Source organism: Solea senegalensis, linkage group LG8, assembly GCF_019176455.1.
Source record: "Solea senegalensis isolate Sse05_10M linkage group LG8, IFAPA_SoseM_1, whole genome shotgun sequence".
NCBI classification, from domain to species: domain Eukaryota; kingdom Metazoa; phylum Chordata; class Actinopteri; order Pleuronectiformes; family Soleidae; genus Solea; species Solea senegalensis.
Window position 1 is genome coordinate 25,869,567 of NC_058028.1, and position 22,742 is coordinate 25,892,308.

At 39.2% G+C, this 22,742-nt stretch overlaps 1 protein-coding gene and 1 long non-coding RNA gene across 4 annotated transcripts in view; one reads left to right on the forward strand and one right to left on the reverse strand.

Annotated features, from left to right (window-relative positions):
• Positions 1 to 1,318: 1,318 nt before the first annotated feature.
• Positions 1,319 to 2,137, reverse strand: LOC122773247. The gene is made up of 2 exons (XR_006360870.1): positions 1,833 to 2,137; positions 1,319 to 1,759 (listed from the first exon to the last, which is right to left on the reverse strand). It is a non-coding gene; the product is annotated as an uncharacterized LOC122773247 (long non-coding RNA).
• clcn2c (chloride channel 2c) overlaps positions 1,727 to 22,742 on the forward strand; it is a 139,174-nt gene continuing 118,158 nt past the window's right edge. For all 3 annotated transcript variants that reach the window (XM_044031759.1, XM_044031760.1, XM_044031761.1), the window contains exon 1: positions 1,727 to 1,780. In XM_044031759.1, the coding sequence (XP_043887694.1) occupies positions 1,730 to 1,780 (51 nt within the window). In that variant the 5' untranslated portion in view covers positions 1,727 to 1,729. The remainder of the gene's footprint in view (positions 1,781 to 22,742) is intronic.

The following is a 22,742-nucleotide window of genomic DNA, read 5'->3' on the forward strand; positions in this document are numbered from 1 at the left end:
ACACACAAATAGAATAGAGAATATGATTAACTGAATATGAAAGTGCAGTACTCTCTGTGTAGGACTGATTAACGAATAAGGTATCTGTGTTGACTTTTCATGGTTTTGAAGGCTGCTTCATTCATAATCATCATATTTATTTTATTGAATACATTTGTTAAATACACTAAATATTTATATGTTAAAAAGATGTACGTAATCAACATTTTTAGATTTAAATATATTTGTCACTTAATGACACTTCTTAGATTTGAAGCCTTATTAATTGTGTTAAAGCAGAATTTGACCATATTTATAGTCAATTTAACTGTTTCTAACGCGCATGAATAAATATCCTTCATTTAACATTAAAAAAGCCAAAGAAATAAACCAGGTATTATCTGAAATGAAATGTAATAAGTGAGATCATGTAATACATATCATGAACGGTAGAGTGTATTTACAGTGAATTTGATTTATATTGTGATATCGAATTATATATTAGATTATATATATAGATTTTTTTTCCCCATATTGTCCAGCCTGAGGATCCACCAGAACACTCATCATCATCATCATCATCATTGTCATCACACACACACACACACAGAGAAAACACAAGTGATAAGAAGGAAAGTACAACCCTGGTTTCACAAGGATCCTAATTTACAAAAACATCATGCTGCGTTTAAGAAGACAGTCGTCTTTATTGCAACCACAGAAATGCGGTAATTGTGGGTAATTTCAGACAATACATGTTTCAAGGACTTTGGCATGAAAGTGGAACTTTTTCTCTACAGAGCTCCCCCTACTGTTTCAGAATATATATTTTTTTTGCATGCTTCTGTTTTTCATTTCTCGCCATTTGAAAAATGTTTCCTCTTTTTTTGTGTGGCCCTGTCTCCTCTTCCTCACTTCCTCTGACAATGATTTTCTCTGTTTATTTTTCTGCTATCACTACCCTCATATTATTGCCAGTACCTGTGTGTGTGTGTGTGTGTGTAGTGCTGTGAAGCAACAATGTGTGTCTCGCGAGACCAGAGTCATCACTAGACCTGCTGACTCTGAGGACTCTGGACTGGCGGCCCTGATCTTGAGACTTGTTTTCTACTAACAGACAGTAGGGTCAGTGGATACAGCCCACAATCTCCCTGCAACAAGACATTTAACCATCCAGAACCGGCCCAAGGCATAAGCAACATCTTATCACCAGGGCCCCCTTAGTAATGTTCAACCTGGGGTCCCATAAAGGCTTGGACCAGCCCTGTAATCATCACAATCACTCTGAATTAAAGTTGACAAATAGTTAAAAATCTATTTTTTATACTCGGAGAAATAGTAAGAAATGGTATATTTTGTTGAAATGTGCTCTAAAAAAAAAAAGTTTGTGAATCACCACTCACTTTTTGTCCCTGACTTGAGTGACATACTTCAGATGGGAGGGTTACGTCCCTGAAGTCCCGCCTCACGCGGCGTGAGTGTGTATCTTGCTCCAGACTTGACGCTATAAAATGAAGGAACGTCGTGAATCAGGGACGCGGCTTTTATCTGGAGTTCTCTTTGAGAACCCTCTCATTGTAACTGAAGTCAGTTGAATGCTTTAATCACTGTCCTTACACACACACACACACTCATTGAAAGAGAGAGGGAGAGACATTAAGAGAGCTCTCGCTGCTGTCGGCTGCTTCCCGCTTACTTCCACACCGAGAAGCCTGGAGCAGGTAGCCGGGCACAGACACGGAGCACAGCCATGGCAGGAGACGGCACAGACCAGCGGGCGCTGCAGTATGAACAAACTTTGGTAAGTTTTCAGCTCTTGCCTCTCTGAACTTTGCTCTCGTCACTGAACTCACTGTAGTCGGCGGTTGTGGCGTGGACAGGGAAACCAGACCCCGCTGTCAAAACAGTCAACTTTACGCCGCCTTCCTCGCTGGCTAACCGCAGAGCTCCGCTGCCGAATGGTGGTTAAAGCAGTTGAAACTCGTGTTGGTGGTAAACACGTATGACGAATGTGACTCCATCAGTCACAGCGTGTGTCTGTGTGTTCGGCGGTTCCCAGTGAAGTGTGTACATCTGTTGAGAAGCGATGCAAAGTTAAAGTCAGCACTTTTCAAATGAGGTTCGTCCTCCTGTCCGCTCACGTGAGAGCAGCTGTGAATGTTGATATTACTTTGCGTGTACTGCGTGTACTTAAAGACACGTAGAGATAATCAGATTAATATTACACATCAGCACATTTGCTTCATGATAGTGGGCTGTGTTGTCATAATCTCTGCCCTGATAACATTAATATTATCCTACCTTTACCTTTACGTTTGTAAACAACTCCAGTGGGGATAAAAAAGAAAGTGTTAGATTTATTTTGAATTGTAAACATGTGCTGATAAATTCGGCATACAAAAAAAAGTTATTTAATAAATATCAAGTTTCACTTTTTTGCTGTGCTGTGTAAACATCAAATGCTAATGGGTGTTTATTAGGAGCCATTATTAAAGATATATCCATGAGTTATGTTTTTCAGTTTGTAATTTTCTCAGTAAGCATATCTTTTTTTTTTACCTAATAATCTCTGTAACCTGAACTGAGATTTAGCAAATATTCAAATCTGTGTAATGCTAGAGATGAAATCCCTGTTGCGTGCAAGAGAGATAACTTCACAGTGAGCTGACGTACAGTCCAGAACACAGGGGTCAGGAACTGCAGCATGTGTGGGCTTTACGTTGCAAACGCCACCGTCCAACAATAGATCAATTCATTGTTGATCACCGTGCCAACTTGTTTGTAGGACAGTTGTGCAGATGCTCAGTGCTGTGTGGTGCTGGCTGACGTTCATACATGACCCGTGAGTGCAGTTGAATTTGATTTAGACTGTAAAAGTCACAGTTTTCCTCTCATTAACCATTATCCAAGATTGGTTCCTTTTATGTTTTTCAAGCACAGATAACAGACAGGCAGTTGTTTGTCAGTGGATTAATGAGTTGCCTGAATAGTTTGATATTCGTCACATGCTCTCAGATACTGATTGGGGCCCATGACACTTATTTTCTAGTTGGTCTTTGGAATCTCTGTTTCGAATGGTTTTAAATAATTGAGCAATTAAGTGAATGAAGTGGTCGAGTGGTTTTTGGATCTCTTAAATGAACAGATTCAGTACTGGTATTAACATCTGTCTTCAGTGATGTGATCATAGGTTGACTGAGATAAGTGCAGTTTAAAACATCTTCATCACGTCCTGAAGTCGTCCTGAATTCCGATCACAAAAGGTGTTTTGGGGATGGGTGTGGCCACTGATGTTGATCGCCTTATTCTAGGATGCATGTTATTGGACTTTTTGCTGATCCTGTGCTTGGGCAAATCAGCAAAAAGTCCAGTCATGATATATTGTCTTTTTATTAACATGGAAACAGTGTTTCAGGAGAACTATAACACACATTTTTGAGGTTTATCTTGAAACAGTTTCTTGAATTTCTTGAAACAGTGCTATGTTTAATGAAAAACTTTTTAAAAGGAAAAAAGAACAATTCTGTATCGGGAAAGTTCTGTTCCTGTGTGTGGGATCAGACTACACGCTATTCTGATTCTTGCCATGTCTTGTTTGGGGGACTGTCAACACTACAAGTATGACCCCAGCCAATCATTGTTCAGAGGTCATCAGGGAGGCGGGGCAAGGATTTGTGAATGACTCTATGAGTTGCTGAAGTGCCTCCGATGTTTCCTGCCAATGTGTTCATTTTTTAACCTTGTCTTGGTAGTTTCGTTAGGAGACGTCAAAGAGGCGGGGCTACCGTCGTCAACCGTGATTCAATACGATTCGAAGAGTTACGACTCCACAGTTATGGATTTACGAATCTGGATTTGATTCTGTATAATTAAATATGATCCGGCACTGGCACTCAAGCGAGTGCTCGCAGAATTGGTAAATCCCACATTTAGGGGCCGTCCATGCGTTTCTGTGGAGTCGGTAGATTTGTCGCTAGTCATTTTTTAAAATATTAATATATACTAAATATTCACACAGAAACGGCACGAACCATAAACAAAGTATTTCCCTTTCTTTCCTCTGGTTCCATTCATTCTGTCTCTGTTTCTGTTATTATATCTTACGTTTAGAACCTCATTTTTCTGGGTTCTTTGTGTAACGTCAAAGATTGTTTTTGAAAATTAAATAATATTAGATACTGCACTGAGAAATCATATGTCCCAAGATGTCACATGACCAAAATGTGGCCCCGGTAGTTAAGAGAGCTGGGTCGGAACAAGCCGGGATCGTGCAGCTACTGTTGGAAACGGAGGAGGTGCCGCTAGATCTGCAGCGAATGTCCCTAGAATATCCAACCTCAAACTCATTTCACTCGTTCATCTCGGTGCTAGCTCGGCGCTAGCTGTGAACGCATGCCCGTATATGTATATATGTATATATTTAAATATATCTATATCTATATATATATATATATATATATATAGATATAGATATATATATGTATAGATATATATATATATATATATATATATATATATATATATATATATATATATATATATATATATATATATATATATATATATATGTATATATATGTCTATATATGTATGTATATATATGTCTATATATATATATTGATATATTCGTATTCATGTTGAATAAATCACATCGAGTATGTGCACATCGTTTTGACAGTTATCTTTACCCATATATAACAACTGGAGTTGCAAGTAACGATTATTTTCATGATGTCTGTCGATTATTTTCTCGATGAATCGTTTAGTCCATGAAATATCAGAAAACCTTAAAAAAATGTTGATCTTGTTCATCAAACCTGGAAATGATGATCAAATGTCTGGTTTTGTCCACAAACCAAAATCATTCACTTCTAATGATTTCTTTGTATCCAGAGCAAATAAATGAAGCAAATGTTCACATTTAAGAAGCTTTAACAATCAGAAATCTTGTTTTAGTCATGAAAAAAGCTTCAAACCGATTAATCGATTATTAAAATAGTTGTCGGTTAATCGTTTCATCGATGAATTGTTTCAGCTCTAACTGCAACAGCAGCATCGCTCCTCCTTCCTTTGCCAAGTTTATGTCTGAATGTTTTGCCGCATCAGAGCACTCTTTATCCTATTGGTCGACGTCCAGGAGCACGTTGTAGCAGAGCATGGACTTGCCCCCTCAGAATGATTAAAGGCAGGTTTTTGGACTGAGGATCGGTGTTTCTTTTCTCAAGTTGAACTTATCTTGACAAAACTTCTGTCAACCCTTAAGAATCTGCTATTTGTAGAGATTAGTTTTATAGCCTGACTGAGGCGCTAAATGAAACAAGAGCCACAACTGTATGCAGCACTTCTTTGGGCCTCTGTTTCCTTTATGCTGAAAAAAGTTTCTTTGTGAAGCCCCAATCGCTGTGTGTGAGACAGAGAGTGAGAGATTACACAACATGCGACCCGCTGATTCAGCGCTGGACACTGTGTCACCCTGCCAGGGTCTCGTGCTCGGCCCTGTGACTCTCTGAGAAGAACGTGCAAAAAAGCTTTTCCTCCGAAAGAAAAAAGAACACTAAAAAAAACTTGTGATAGTCCCAGATAGTCTCACATGTCCCTGCTGTGTTTGTGTGTGATTGTTTCGTGAGCAAAGCAATGAAAGGCATCAAAATAGAATAAAATAAAAATAGCTACAGTGAGAATAATATAACTTGGTTCTCCTCTCTCCTTCTGCCCCCCCCGCCCCCCCCATTTTCGTCTTTGACCGTGGGCTGTAGTAACATGGTGTCTTTGTGTCATATTGGCAGTCATGGTGGTTGTGTGGGTGTGTTGTGGGCAGTGGATGCTCAAAGAGGCCACAGTGTAATGTGGCTGTGAAAGGCTGAAAGGCTGCCTGTACAGAAATGTTGGTAGAATAAAACCAGCTTCAGCATACAACAGAGTGATGCACCACTTAATATTTGTGTAAAACAGATTTGTAGTCCATTTGTTATAGAAATTAAAGCCAGGTATGCAGAAGTCGGTGCAAAATACAATGCAAACATTTCCTTTGGCGTATTTATAGTGCATAATACATTACTGCATATTATCCATTGTAAAGTGTGAGAAGATTTGACACAAATACTCCCACAAGTTTTATTAAATCATTAATCTCCAGGATTTGTGTGTCCCGTGATCATCTTAATACAGTTTACAGCAGCTTTTTCCACAGTAGGAGAGTTAGTTGAATTCTTCTATATGAGGGTCTCGGGCACAGCTAACAGGGTTACTGACGTACATATAAAAATAAGATTTACAAAGCCATAAAATATCAAAATATACTCATTGGGGCTGCAATGACTATCCAACAAAATTGGTGATCATAAATCATTTAAAAAAAAATGAATTTTATTTTCGATGCATTATCAACCTGCTTAATTAACCACATGTGACATGTGCAATAACCTACAGGACACACAGTACACACCTACTGCTTTCTGAAACAACAAAGAAGAATGAAAGGGAAAAAAACTATTGGGTTTATATCAAAACAGTGACCACTAAATGTTGTTTTTTATTATAAGTATTATATTATTTGATTTCATTTGTTACAAAAATTTCATTTTCTTGTTGTAAAATAGTCAGTTGGCTTGACTCTCTTCTCCAATTAGAAAAATATTCCATTATGTCCCAAGATGTCTCTGATCAGTTAGACATGACAGGTAAAATGACAAAACAAAAAACAGTCTGTCATACAGAAATTACAGAACACTGAATTTCGGTATCGACCAGTTACAAAGTATTAAACCAAGCCATGTAAGATTATTTGCTAACGTGTCAAGTGCAGTGAATGTTTTGTCTGTGTTCATGTTGTTAGTATTTATTCTGAACTAAAACGCTAAAAAAATGTCCACTACTTGTACATAGTTGTTAGTTGCAGCCTTAATAGACAATAGAAATCAACAAAAGTTATGCGCTGCATCTTTAAATATGTTTATTGGTCAATAGTCATATTGTCATTGCAATATTCAATGGCATTATCCCATATTTTCCTTAAAAGTGTGCAGCCTGCCTTAGATCCCAAATTGTCAACATTCAATTAACATTCAGGGCACAGTGCGTCTGTTGAAACATCTACAGGCAGATAATGTGTTGAGTTCATTTAAAAACAAAGAACCCAGTAAGACCTGCTCTCTAAGATTCAGCTTTTTCATAACTGTCTCCAAGCTGCATTAGAATTAGTAACATATTAATATCAATAACAATCAATGACAGTGGCAGCCTGTGTGCTTCTGCACTAATCTTAAAGTTAAACTTTATTGTTAGGACCTTGAAACACCTTGAAACAGGACATGACTGCTGCAGATAATCTATGAACCATTAGTCACATATTTCTGTATCGATTATGATAAAAAATGTAACGCAAAAGAAGACACTTTTTTTTACTGAACAACACAAAATTGGAAAAAAATAGCTAAAAACTGATAGTTTTCATAAATAATCAAATATGTTAATATTCAAATATTGACACAGTATTGTATGTTCAATAAATAATAAACAGGCCACCCTGTTATCAAAGGTACAGTTTTATTAGGTCTTATTGTAGAGTGGCATCAGCTGTCTTGTACATTTATGTCACTAGTAGTTTTCCTGTAACACAGTACGTCAGTGTTGCTCCAGTGGAATCGATTACTGTGTTCTTAGACATGATGAAACTTAATAACAGAGCGACACCAGTTAGAGCACAAGCTTGAGGGTTTTTCCACAGCAATAAAATCTTATGGGTGTTTGTTGGGGCTTTGTCCCCTGTGAATCAGGAAGTTGTTGGAAGAAAGCCTTGTACCTGTTAGCTAACCATTAATAGTTGTCACATTTCCTATTTAAGACAAGTTGGCCTGTTTGATGTAGAGCAGGAGTGAGGAACCTAAGTCTAGTTTATAACATCTGGAAATATCCAGTGTGTTATGTTTGGAAGGATCTATTAGCAGAAAGAAAATATACTATCCATACATTTATTATTATTTATAGCCTTAAAATGAGCCTCTTTTAAGTACTTAGATCTTGCTTTATGGGCCGCCATCCTTTTCCACATTGTTTCTACAAAAGTCAGTTGAGCCAGAATGTGTTTTTTATTTGAAAGCAGGAGCTTATTATGCCAATGAAGGAGAATTTATAATAACAATATTGTTATTGTGTATAATCAGATTTTGGCAAACTTGCCAAGATCCCCTGAAAAGACTAATGAGGCTGAACAGTCGACTGAATAGGCTGCTACCACCTTCTCCATTTCATCTTTTTCAGTTTATTTTTGAAAAATCAAGAATATTTTATGTATAGATATTGGTCCAATACTGTTCGGTTTATCGGACAGATACAAATGTAAATTCAATCCAATTCCATTTATATACTAAGGAAAAACCACAAACACAATACACAGCACAAACTCACAATGCCAGAGCGAAGACATGAGTTTTTTAGAGAGACTTAAAAACAGGAAGTGATGAGGCCTTACTAATGGGAAGTAGGGCTGGACGACATGGCCTAAAAATAAAATCCCCAATTTCTTTATACCAGATCCGATTTTCGATTTTAAGGAATAAAGTGCCAAACTTTCACAGTTTCACCAGACTTCATTTGTAATATAAATAAATAAAGGGTTGCTCTATTCTCTTAAACTTGTACAGATGGGGCAACTTCTGCTAAATATAATCGGCTTGATAATTGGTAACGGGGATCAATTTCTTCCAGCATGTAGATGAACGCAGCCTTTTCTACGGTATATATGGGAACCAATGGAAATGGAGCGGAGGGGGCGGGAGCAGAGAGTCGTTTTACTTTTTTACAACATCATCCAAACAAATAACTCTGATTTAGATTTAAAATCGATTCATCGCCCAGCCCTAATGGGAAGTGGAAAACCATTGCATAATGCTCCAACAGCAACTGATCAGCTGATCTTAGGAACCGTGAAGGAGTGTAAAGCTGAAGTAGGTCAGCGTGGTAAGATGGAGCCAGTCCATTAAGACGTTTGTATTCCCAACATGAAGATCTCAGGAGAATTGATTTAAACTTGTCTATTTGTTTACTCACTATGCACAGACTATGAACATGTTAAAGAAATCAGCAAAAGTATTTTCGCTGAGTCATGTTGTTGGCTGTTTATTTCTTCCTCGTGTTACACAGTTGGATAATTATTTGGTATTGCTTGAAATGGCCGTAGGTGGTCAATGCATCAGCCTAATGTGTTGTTAACAGCTTTGTGGTTTAAAGGGTTTAAAATGACTGTATTGGTAATTGGTCGTTTGTCTCTGATAACATTGTTTCTGAAATGTATTTGGGGAAAAATTTAATGCATCTCTTGTGTTCATTGATTTCACAGGCTGAGGGTCAGAGGTTACCTGACTTAGCTGAAACAGTGTTGACCATCTATTGTATATTCCACATGCCCTTGTCCAGATTGGTAATAATTAACTGGATAGCCATTATGACTCCAATGAGAGGTTCTTGTAGGAGTGCACAACTAGTTTGACAGCCGGAGAGTGGCTAACAACAATCTTTGTATTTGGACTGTTGTTTAGAGAGAGTTAAACATCGAGGGTTTGGTCAATAAAATGTCATTGTGAATGATGCCTAGGTCAAGTGTTCAGTCCACTTCTTTTGTTTGACAGTGCAAACCACAATATTGAATTTTATTGTTCTAGAAGACACATTCTTGGCATGTTTCCAGTTCATTGTCACAGAGTCATTTTAAAAATGGATTAATCAGCAAATATTTTTGCTCACTTTTGGAACTTGAACCATATTGAGGCTTTCAATTTTCATGTATATATTTTTCATACTTGGAACAATCTAAACGAGCTGGGCTAACCTGATTAGCATGAATCACAGACAATATAAACAGCCTTATGGGTGGAGCACACACTCACACACACTCACACCTATAAATAGATTCTGTACATGCCATGGTGTCAGCAATATTTAGCAACACTATGAGAAAAGGTTCAAATCTGATTTATACTTGTGGTGTGTGTGTGTGTGTGTGTGTGTGTGTGTGTGTGTATTTTTTTTAACTTAACTTAAATGTGAACACATTCTGGTTTCTCTGTTACATGTGGCATAGAAATCTTCATAACTTAATGTTTTTTGCTTTATTTTATGTTTTAGTAAACACCAATTGACAAAACAATCAACAGATTAATCGATTGTGAAAATTGTCATGAGTTGCAGCCCTAGAGTTGTGCTAGTTTTAAAATGTATGCTTTGGCGAAATGTTTCATTGGTCTCCATAGTAACCACACACCTCTTTCAGTTGGTAGTGTACATTGTATCCTCCTGATCAATACTGTCAGCTTGTTTAATTGTACTTGTGACTCCCTGACTACTTTCTATTGTTTTGTTGATGATGGATTTGATGATGTTGTTGATATGATTAGGAAGAGAGCACAAGACATGGAGGTGCAGGAACCTGGTTTGGTCAGAGTTGACAGTTGAATCAGAAACATCCACATGGAGACAGTAGCTATGTTTACAAAATGTCTTCTTTCTGAAAAGATTAGTTTACAGTTCCATCATTCAATAAATGATCTGTTTGTGGTGTGCGTACACGTGTGTCAATCATTCAGTGACATCCACAGTGTTGTCTAATTCTGCGGTAGAATACCCTCTGAAATCAGAAGCTACGAAGCCGCACAGCGAGCGCGAGTTAGCCATTAGCACCACACGAGCTGCTAAAACAACATTATTTCATAAACCAGTGCCACCTGTCGACTTTCAACAGCATCTGTTTGTTAATTATAGCCCAAAAAACTCGCCGTTACCGAAACACTTGGTACTTTCCTCCTCATTAAATTAACCATAGACTGTATGAAATTAACATGGCAAAAATCCAAAATTCTTGTTGAAGGTTAAAATTGATGTAACCCATTGGTTAATAATAAATTGGTCCATTTTTCTCATACTATTGTTTTTTGTTTAAGTAATATCACTTGATCAAGCCTATTCTAACATTCCACACTTCAATGTAATATGTAATTAATATATATGTAATTAAAGTATGTATGATTCGTGCTGATACTGTATCAGATCAATATCGGTATCGGCCAATACTCAAGGTTGCAATATCGGTATCGTATCGGAAGTGAAAAAGTTGTGTCAGGACATCCCTATTGAATATGTCAGATTTATGTGGCTCAACCTCATGATAGCACCACACCAGGAAGTCATGATTGGATCGACTGTTGATATGAACACAGCAGATCCAAATGATGATTGGCATACACCAGCCCTCTTGTATGGAATATGGAAATTTCTTTCTGAATGAGCTGTATCCGATCAGAGTTTTCAGATTGACATGTTTTTATTCCGAGACTTTTATTACGATTACTTGTTAGTGACGACTAGGGGTGAACGGCTCACAAAATCCGGTTTTGGGGTCACGGTTTTCAGTTCGGTTTTTTACACTCATACCATACCATGTATCAGATATATAGCCTAATAATTTGTTGTTTTTTTATCAGATATTCTTATTCTTGTCCGTGCTTCACAAAGGTGCTCATTTGTGTGGCTTTCATAAAGTGGGCGGGTCTTTAATACGGGGCTTTTCATCTTCTACTCTGAATTAATGTAACGAGCAGTCACAGTTAGAAACCTTTCAGTGGCCCTGGAGCTCCATCCATCTGTGGTAAGAGCCACGTAAGCTGTGTCAGACGTCGTGTCTCTTCATAAAGTTCAGGAATCACTGTGTTGGTGAAGTGATGAAGGGTATGGAATATTATACCACGGCTGAAGTACTTTAAACATATGCTTAAATCCTGCATCCTCCACCACAACATAACGCTGCATATCTTTCACTATAAACACCCCCTTTGCTTACTTATGGCTTTTGCCCTGTCTCACCGAGTGCCTGTTCAAACGCTGCGGGGAGCAGAAGCTGTCAAGCGTCACACTGGGGTGATGTCTGCGCTGATGTGGTAGCATGTTGCCGCTGTCGTCATAGGTTACAGTAAATCTAAAATGCTCCCACACAGAACGAAAACGATGCTGCCTGCGCATCCTCCAACTCTGGGTCTCCGGTCTTCACTGAACCGTTCCACCCCGAGTGACTACCAATCACATTATGCAACGAGATAAGATGAAATCTAAGAACATCCTACCATCCGGTGCATGACATGCGAGACAAAGCATCTGACCATTTCTGTATTTCTGTCGTTTACTGAACAACATTCTCTGTGTCTGAAGGATTGAGAAGATTATACACAGTTGAACGTCTGTACTTTTCATGTGAACTTAGCCACTTTCATTTTACATTCTTGTGGAATTAAAGGATTCTAACACGAGACTTGTTTACAGCTCTTAGTCAAATTCATGTTGTGTGTGATGTTGCAAAGTGCTTGTGAATGTACAGTATGATGCAGAACCAGGAATTATCTGTTCAGTCTGCCAGTTGTGCCAGTACCTGACTGTGATGCTCCACAGATACCTGGGAGTCTTGTCCGTTATCTTATGCCTGTCTGCCTTCAATGGCTTGTTAGTGTCATATAAATGTGCTGGGTAATGGTTTGTGTGTGTGGAGGCCTGTTACCAGACATTGTCCACGTGTTGTGTCACTTCTCCTGCATGTTTTAAAGTGTGCTGAGGACGTTCAGCTCAGAGTCGCATGAGGTGAACAGACAACACACATGGTTGGTACGTGTCAATGACACACTTCCACTCTGACACCTATTGTTTTAACATGCCAGCAGCAGAGTTACAGCTGTTTCACATGATGACTCAGCAGCTGTTGGTATTTCATATATTTCATATTAAAGGAAGTTTTTTGGTTTTTTTTGTTGCTTGCAAGAGCCTCTGGTTTATCAACACAATAAGGACGTGTTTGTGTGTGGCCATCTGTCTTGCTGCAACACAGGGTCATTTGTTAGCCTGTGTTATTGGACTGACTGTGTTGATTAGCCTTCAGATGCAGCTGTGAATTTGCCCATGTGATGTGCAGCCATAGTGGACACACTCAATCTGTATGTTTACATTTAAATGATGTTATACAACAATATGTTGGCTCTACTTAAACTGCATTGGATCGAATTTCTCTAAATCGGACTAACAAACCCAGATAATGTGATTACTATTGCAACTGGACCCAAACTGGTCTAGACACTCTGCACATGTTCCACATTTCCTGCCTCCTGGGCTTTGACCTGGAAATAATAGAAAAGGGCGGACAACATGTTGAAATCCACACCAGTGCATTTTTGGACTGACAAAGTCTGAATCTATGCTCTTAAGAATCTTTCAAGAATTAAATATTTAGCACTTGTAGTTAGCACTGGCACTGTTGCCTCACAGCAAAAAGGCCGTGGTTCACGACCCGGTTTGATGAGGGCCGCACAGTTGAGTGAAAGTGGGTTTTCCTACGGTTGTCTCTCACTGTCCAGTAACATGCAGATTAGATTAACTGGTCACTCTCAATTGACTGTAGCTGTGAAAGTGAGAGTAAACGGTTGTTAGTGTGTCTGTAGGTTTGCTCTGCGATGGACTGGTGACTTGTCCAGGGTGTACCCCACCTTTTGCCTTGTGTCAGCTGTTGCCCCGCGACCCTCATGTGGAGGATAAAGTAGTAGACAGTGAATCAGGGCTCCAGACTAACTTTTTCCACTAGGGGCATGGTGGCCCCCAACTGAAAATTTTAGGGCCGCAACCAGAAAATTTAGGGCCACACACACACCGTAAATGAACATGCTAACCAAATATTCACATCTCTACTAATTTCCACTGTATTACTAATAAATACTTTGATAATAGATGCAGAACTTACAATGTGCTGTTGCTAGGTTTTCAATGTAATGTGTCCCGGGACCCGATGGTCTTTCAGATGAGTCCCAGGGACATTTTAGGGAAAAATGATCCCATTTCAATGACCTCTTAGTTTTATCATTTTGGCTGACCACACATAATTAATGTGTATATTTTAGGGCTAGGTAATGTAATAACTTGAAAGACAAAATGCAATTCACACATACACATTTTGACATTAAACTAGGTTTCGTTTAATGTCAAAGGTTGGCAGGTCTGTGTAGGCTCTCAGTGGGGCAGCACAAATACTTCATGTGTGTAGCGGAGACTGGGAGGGGGGGACAACGAACGGGCTGGGTACAGTGTGCGTCCCATCGACGCGACACTGAGGTAAATGCGTCCTTTCTGAATTATTTGCGTCACAGACGCAGGACGCAGGGCTAACAACATCGCTGACGTGTACTGGTCGCACATAGAATTCAACCATTTGGTCGCAGTCTGGAGCCCTGTGAATGGATGAATAGTTAGCGGATGGTAGAAAGACACGATGGTGCTTGACATGGTACCAACTATAATCCATATGATAATAGTCTTCTGGTTGCTAAACGCACTCCTGTGACTGCTGCCATGCCACAAATTCTTGGACGTCTGCAACCAGGCACTTAGTGGATGATACTAGGATTTCAATTTGAATGAGGTTATAAATGACAGCTCATGATTAATTGTTGACAATGTGTTTTACAAATGTCTTTTTCTGAGTTTAATCGTTGTATGTTAGAGGCACATATGCTACGTGAGTCATAATGCAGAGCGACATGATTGGCTGTTGGTCCGTCAGGCGACAGAGATATTAACCTGACTAACCTGCACTGTTCGATGGATTAAGGCACACGGGCAGTGGCATCAAGACTGTCCTCTGCCCTTCATGTAGCTTAGCACATTTGTTTCCATACACTTTGACTTCCCCCCCGCTGAATACATCTGTGCTCGGAACTTGACAGATGAAGCAAATGTTCTTGGTTACTTGGTTAAATTCTGTTTACCTGGTTAAATTCTTCTAGTTAATGAACTTGTGGTTAACCACTAACATCATTTTCTTCTAAATGGGAGCATTCTTAACAAAATCTAATCTATGAACTTTTCAGGGAAATATGTACTGATGTTATACATCAAGTGAGAATTAGACTCCACAGCCGTAGCTGAATTTAACTGTGCTTGGAAAAGTACTGATTATCACTCCATCATGGTTTGTGGATAAAGACTTTTTTTGTTGTTTACAAGAGGTCAACAACTCCTTGACCCCTGCTTTTAATGTGAGGAGAAAGCGGTATTTGCATGACATTTGTTCCGAGTGAAGTTGTGAATAGGCGCGCTCCGACTGCTGATAAGCATCAAACGCTCTCTCTCTCTGTGTTACTAAGGATTAACCTTTACTTTTTCTTTTTTTTTGGTCTTCACAAAAATGAACTCTCCACCTCTATTTACTTTCTACACAAACAAGTGTGTGATGGATTTCCTCATCTGGCACCTGTGTTGTGGACTGGATCAAACAATAATAGTGCAGCCTGTTTAAGGAGGAACTTCTTGCCATAACTGTGAATTTGTTAAACACTCCTTGAGACAGAGTAAATGTGGAGTGCGTACGTGTTCTAAGGTGCACTGATCCCACACACTCAGTCGTGTTGATGATTAATGACTGAGAGGCACAAAAGAACAAACTCGATCAGGTCAACAGATAAACAGTCAGCTGTTCAGGCGTGTCCCTTGATTAGTGCCATGCAAATATTTCGTCCTCCTCTTTCATCCCCGACAAATATGGATTAGTGAATAGACTAGAAAGATATAAAGCAAGGGGATGTTGGTTCTAACACCTTAGTAGTGCTCTCTTTAATAGATTAGCACACAGCAATGCAAAGTGAATTACAGGATTTAATATGGGATCTGTGGGTGCATCACACATTGATTTGATTCTGATTCTGAAGGCAAGGATGTAAAGTGATTATATAATTGCATCATTTAAAAAACAAACAAAATACTCAATTCTAAAATCTACTTCCATTTGTTAATACAAAAGTGAGCAGCATATTTTACTGGAGTCTAAGGAAAGAAACACAAATCTAAATCTTTTTGCAATGAAAAGTTTGACATGAGCTTCATGTTTCCTCAGTTTTGTTGAAGAATTGTCGCAGGTTGGTTGCAGCAGTAGCCGTTTGTAATCCTGCACATGTGGATCATGTTGTTGAAGTATTTTAGTTTGGTTTCACACGGAGTGCATATTGTGTGGCTTTTGTCCAGCTTGCTTCTTTGCTGTGCATTTTTTCTCATAATTCAGACTGTGCTGGTTGGATTTGACACTTTAGTGATACCATCTTACTGAAGCTTACGAGGTGACTCACATTTGTGTTGTGTGACATATTGAACTCAGTGATGCAGGGACATATTCAAATATGATGAATATGATTACTTTTATCTCACACATTCTTTGATTATTGACAAACTGATCAATAGTTGCAGACCTAAACCCCTTAAAATACCAGAAAACATACCAAAATTGTATGAGGCAAATTAAGATTCGCAAACATTAGATGAAACAGTTACGACGTCTTCTGCTTCAAATGTGCAGAGCTGGGCTTTTATTTTATTTGAATTTATATTTTAAATAAAAGTGTTGAGGTCCTCAATTAAAAATAAATATGTGTTATTGCCTGCAAATTACCACTCAACCTTGGAAGGCAATTATGTTTTAAAATTCAAATCTTTGATTTAGTCACATGCTCATCTTAATGGAGCAGGGTGTCATCATTTTGAAGCTTTGCTGAAATTCCCCCCAAACAACTGAATTAAACAAACTGACAAAATTAACACTGTTTAAGTTGTCTGACAACACAAAGAGTGAAAGACAGCTATTGTTGTTTTTAAAACAGAAGAGAAGTTTTCACATTTCACATTTATTTCAAAGCTATTATACTTTTTATATACAATACACTTGTATATAAAAGTATGTCTAACATCTCCTGTGTTATAAGACACTGGATGTGTTGTCCCCTTTTTTTGGACTTTGGGGCCATTTTTCTCTTTTGAAGGCCACCATGACACATGATTAAACAAATATCACAGTAACCTTTCTAAAATGGTGTCTGGAATTGATACTTTGTTCACACGCCTGGTGTCAGATGGTTATGATGAAGGTCCCAAGTGTAAGTTAAGTCCTGTCAGTTTTGTTTTGTCTGTTACGTCACTACGTGTCAAGCACACGTTGTCTTCTTGTTGAATCTCAGCTTGTGGAGTCACCTTGAAGTGACCATGTGAGCCATAATGAAGCAAGAAAGCCAAAGTTTACAAATCAGGGAATGTTCACTATCAGCCGTGTGGATGTTGTACCCAAAATACATTTTTGATAAAGCTTGTTTTCCTGATGTGCCATCTGTTCTCTGTGTCCAGAGAACGATACAGACTTAAAGAAGATGCTGTATGAATGAACTCAGCATCATCGATTCATTGATGACTCATTTATGTGCGGTGACTGTTATCACTTATCAGCTTGAGAAATGTCATGTGTGGCGTGTGAACTTATTGAAATGCATGCGTCTCTGAATATGTAAGACTTAATGGCTAGCAGAAATGTTTCATAGTTTACTTCCCGCTGATCGCTATGGTCATCTGCAGTATGTCACTGTTGGTCAGGCTCAAGTCCACTTTCCTGCAGCAAACTACTGAAGTTGACTATGACCTTCAAAACGAGCTCTATTATTATTTGTTATTAAAGGCCACATAGACCCGAAGCTCCAATTAACGCTGCGTTTGTGTGTGTATCTGCGTCATTGCCTCGTTTATGAAACCCTAAAGTTTCAGAACAAACAGTTCAGCCACTGCTGAGAAAATAGTGTTGTATTGTTTTCCTGGGCTCTGCGAAGCGGATCGGCACTTCCTTAATTTGATGTCGTCATCAGAAATCCTCACCACTCCTCTCACCACCGTAGCGCCTCCTGGTGCGGGCACTAGTCCGGGCACATCCAGTTGCGTACATTCAACCGCAGAAGAAGAAGAACTACTCTGGTTGTAGCTGCTGAGATGCAGAGCATCCACCGTGCCAGAGGGGGAGCTGTGTATCTGAGAGCTGGCCTATCTATTACTTCACTTCCAGGTACCTGGCCAATCACAGGACAGTGGGAAAGCTCTCGTTGGCTGGCCAATCACAACACAGTCCACGTTCTGGGGGTGTGGTTTTGGTCTGAAACAGCGCGGCTGACGAGAGCGTCAGTGAGGAGATATTTTGATCGGCTCGTTTGCAGCAATTAGGAGGTTTTTAACCATGAAAACAAGTTAATATATGTAAGTAGACCTCCATAACTAACATATATGTGTGATACAAGCACTCGATGTCACCTTTAACTCATTTTATTGTCTCTAGAAAGAAAACAACAACAACAACTGTGTGCTACATCACAGTCACCTTCAAAATAAATGACTGACCCGAGTATGTCTACATAATTCTTGTCCAGATATTCTCTCAAAGTTGCAATTCAAATTTGTTCTCAGTTTGTCACGTTACAAATCATGAAAAGGTCAGACGTTCAAAAGTATCACAACTCATCGAAATCCCTTTCGACGTGGTCTTGTCATGGTCACAGTTCACACCAGCATCAATAAACTGTACTAACCAGGCAAACAGACCAGAGTTTGTTTTCGTTTTACCAAAAAAGATCTGGTGTTACGTCACAAAAAGCACTACTATTAAAACACAGCCTGCCAATTTGGTTACACCATTCTGTCACTGACATGTTACAAAATGGTGTGTTTGATGTGTGGTGAGTGCTAACGCTCGCCGTAAACACTATGCCAGGAAGGAGAGGTATACTCCAGTGCATGTTGACCACTCTGAATATGCAAATCCATATGCATTTGTTGTCGTCGACACACATTGCACTGACGTGGTCATATTGGCACAGCCCACGTCCTGCCGACCAAGTAAAGGTACAGTTCTCAGTCCCAGGACTTAACCGCTCCAAACCGTACTGCACTGTACCAAATCCAACTGTTCAAGACGGCAAATGTGACACACAAAATCAACAAACCTCGTCTTGTTATTCTTCTGAAATTAAGGAGAATCATAATATTCTGGCAAACTTTTTTTTACAGGAAGTGCTGTAGCGTTTGATTAAGCTGTTTGCGTATGCTAATGCACTTTGAAATTTTGGTGGACATGTCCACAATATTGCAATAACTACAACAGTCCTACCCCTGCACTATATTTTTCTTTTGAAATGACTGTTCCATACAAGTAGAGCTGAAAAGATTCATCAATGAATCGATTGTTAATTGATTACTAAATTAATTGACAACATTTTGATAATCTATTAATCGGTTTGAAGCTTTTTTCATGATTAAAACAAGATTTCCGATTGTTTAAGCTTGTTAAATGTGAATGTTTTCTTCAGTTCTTTGCTCTGGATAACAAAGAAATCATTAAAAGTCAATCATTTTGGTTTGTGGACAAAAGAAGACATTTGAGAACATCATCATTTCCAGGATTGACGAACCCGAATCAACATTTATTAAGGTTTTCTGATATTTTATGGACCAGTTGATTAATCGAGAAAATAATCAACAGATGAATCGATTATGAAAATAATCGTTAGTTGCAGCTCTACATACAAGATCCATCTCCAGCTTTGGTCAATGCCCCAATGCAGATCTACACTTGCTGTCATCCTTCTGCCCTGCCTCTCTATAATTGCTGTTAGTTTACTGTTGATGGAGTGTAATTACACAGATGCTTGGCAGTAGCTTAGCTTAGCCGCTGATCGAGTGAGCAGTGCAGCATGCTTTTGGCAGCCGGGGTTTCAATGGTCCTGTGCTGACAGATTACAAAGCAAGATAAAAGGTGCTTTGATGCTGTAAACGTCGGTTGTAAAGAGACATGACAGAGCTCTGCCACACACACACACACACACACATATATATATATATATCCTTGTAAACTTGTCTTACATTATTCAGTAAAAGGCACTTGCCCTTTGCTTCCATGCATCTCATAAGCGAGTATTCATAAACAGGTGTAAGATAACAACGTGATCGACACGTAGTGCAGATCCCACCTGTTTCTTTCTACTCTCACTGAGCTCTGCCGTAAAGACGTGATGCTACTCATCATGTGACGGCGATGAAGAGTTGAACTGGTGTGAAAGAAGCCAGGCCTCGAGTAACCAATCACAGCATGGTGGCTTGAGAAGATGTCAGGAGACTGACTCCTGTACACGCTCCTCAACTTCTCACCTCTTCAACTCTTCTCCCATCACCTAAAGTCACCCACTCGCTCATAGCGCCAATGTTGGACTCAGCAGGACCGGACAGCGCCCTCGCCATCCGTCCGTGTCATTTCTGACTGTGTGAACAGAGGAAATAGAGCCAGTCTTTGTCTTTGTGTGAGTGGGAGTGATGCTGACATTTGTATCATGTGAGGAGTGTGAAATCAGAGGTTTACAAACACTGGAGGGTGAAGAAGAGGGGTCATTTAGTGCCTTCCTTGAGTTTTTATGTGGGGAGAGATAACAAACCATTATTGCACATTATAACTAGGGGTGCAACGGATCCAAAAACTCACGGATCGGTGGGTGCGCGACGTAACGTGGCTCAAGCACTTTGAGCATGTGTTTAAAGCCCTCGTTTTGCACAAGCGAATATGGCCTCATGTCTGCACCTATAAACACACCGATAGCGTTTGTGATGGCTTTAGCCCGGTCTGATTGTGCAACAAGGGGCTGCTTAAATGGCGCGGTGGTAAGCGGTTGTTGAGCAGCCTTGGTTTTCACTCCTGTCAGTGAAACACCGCGGAGATGTCGCTTCAAATGCGTGTCCATGCTTGACGTGTTTCCACTGTCACGTGGCTTTCTTGTGCCACAGTGAAGACACACCGTCACGGTTTTACCCACTAACCTCTTCCCTTCGTCATTATATTTGACAGGGAAGTCAAAATGCTCCCATACAGGGGATTTAAATGACGTGGGGCGTTCAAGTTCCTCCGTTCCTCCGCTCGCCATGACCACGTTGTGTTTTTTTTCATAAATCAATCCGCGGATCGCCTGTGTGCCGAACCGAAGATACTGATCCGAACGGATCGCGGATCAGTGATGATCCGTTGCACCACTAATTATAACTTTTGCTAATTTTCTTTTTTACGTGTTAAGCAGTATAAAGTTTTAATAAATGGATTAATGGTTGAGTTGCCTTATATAGGCATTGATTGCACATGTGAATTTAACTTACACCAGATAATGTGATAGATGGACCTGCTTACTTTGAAAATCGAGTGATTTATTTTTGGTAGTCTGGCTTTAGCTGATGTGTGTTCGTTATCTGGGCTTTACCTCACAGGTAATGTAGCGTGGCTAACTTAATCTGCCGTCTGTTAACTTGGCTTTTGTGTTTATTAAAATAGCAGGGGTCATGTAGTGTTGCCATTCTCAGGAAGGAAAATAGTCACCACAAGTCCCTAAATGACGCCATCACCTTTCAAGTTAAAGTTTTCCAGTGCAGTGATTGATTTTGGACAAAGCCAGCGGTGGCTTGGTGCATGTGCGATTCATTTGCAGTCTGGAAGCGGAGGGGTGAACATGTCCTGCTGTGATGGCTGCTGGGAGGGACTGCTGCGCTTACTTCACAGGTGGTAGTTTGGCTATTGTTAGCTGTCGTGCAGCCTTGAGTGTATTAAAACCAAGTAAACAATGTTTAGGCCAAATTCTCCAAACCCTAACCTACGTCCAGGTGTGAAGTCTGGCCTGGTGTCTAGCCCAGTATAGACCAGTTCACCTTCTGGATTATTTTTGTGCACCAAGTGTGACTTGGATAGTCCTGACATGAAGATGCTTATCTTGCTCTTAAAAGATCAGTGTGTGCCGCGAGTCATAAATGAGTTTCTTGTTGAGCATGAAAACAAGAGGTCACAAAAAGGTTTGAGCTGCTGGAAGGACCTTATTGCAAAACTAGATTGTGATGTTATCCCTGCAAAGTCTTAGATGAGAACTAGAAGACTGAAGAATTATATTAAAAACACGTTTAAATATTTACATTGTGCCATAGTGGAAGTCAAAATATTCTAAATGTACATGTGTTTTTTGTACTTTTTGTTTAATCCAAATCTTTATACATTATCAGATAGACTTGAGACACAATAAATATACTATTGATGTAGCAACAAGAGCTTATTGGCTCCAAGAAGTAATTCAATAACAATAATTCTTGCAATTTTCTTCAAAAACAATAAAACAAAAGTTCAATGTATCATATAATATTGAAGGATTGGACGCACACACTGAGGAATAACACATATTTCTTTGTTTTGCCTCATAAATGTTGAAAGGTTTGTCAATTTTATCCCATGGACAAGTTGAAAACCACTATTCACTTTCAGTCAGGAACAAAATCTAATATCATCTGACATTTATTGCAATAATTGTCAATATTGACATGAAAATGTTGTGAGACATCAGCCAGGCATAGAAAAAAAAAAAAAACATGTATAAGGCTGTAGTTACAGATATGAATCTTGTGATGTTGGCGTTGTATTAGCAGGCTTTGGTTTTTTGTAATTTTTTTTAATCGATACATGAACTGGTTTTTGTTCACACCCTTCATTAAGCAGCACATCCCAGACTTAACACGTTTGTGGAGACGCACTCTTCTGCTGTGGAGCAGAAAGAGAGGTTTTTATTTGGTCGGCATGTTTAATTGCACTCATTTACATTGAATTGAATTGAATTGAATGACTTTATTCCTCCCCCAGGGGGGTGACACACATTCACAACAGCTCAGTTAAGACAAATGAGAATAAAATAAAAATAAAAATAAAAATAAAAATAAAAATACAATACAATACAATAGTAAGAAAATTTACCAAAAAATTAAAAGTAAAAAAGATATAATTACACTCTAATATAGAGTAGTATCAGGGATCAAGTAGGATCAAGTTGGAAACATGAGGGACATCTGATTTTTACAGTATTTTACAGTTCAACCAAGTG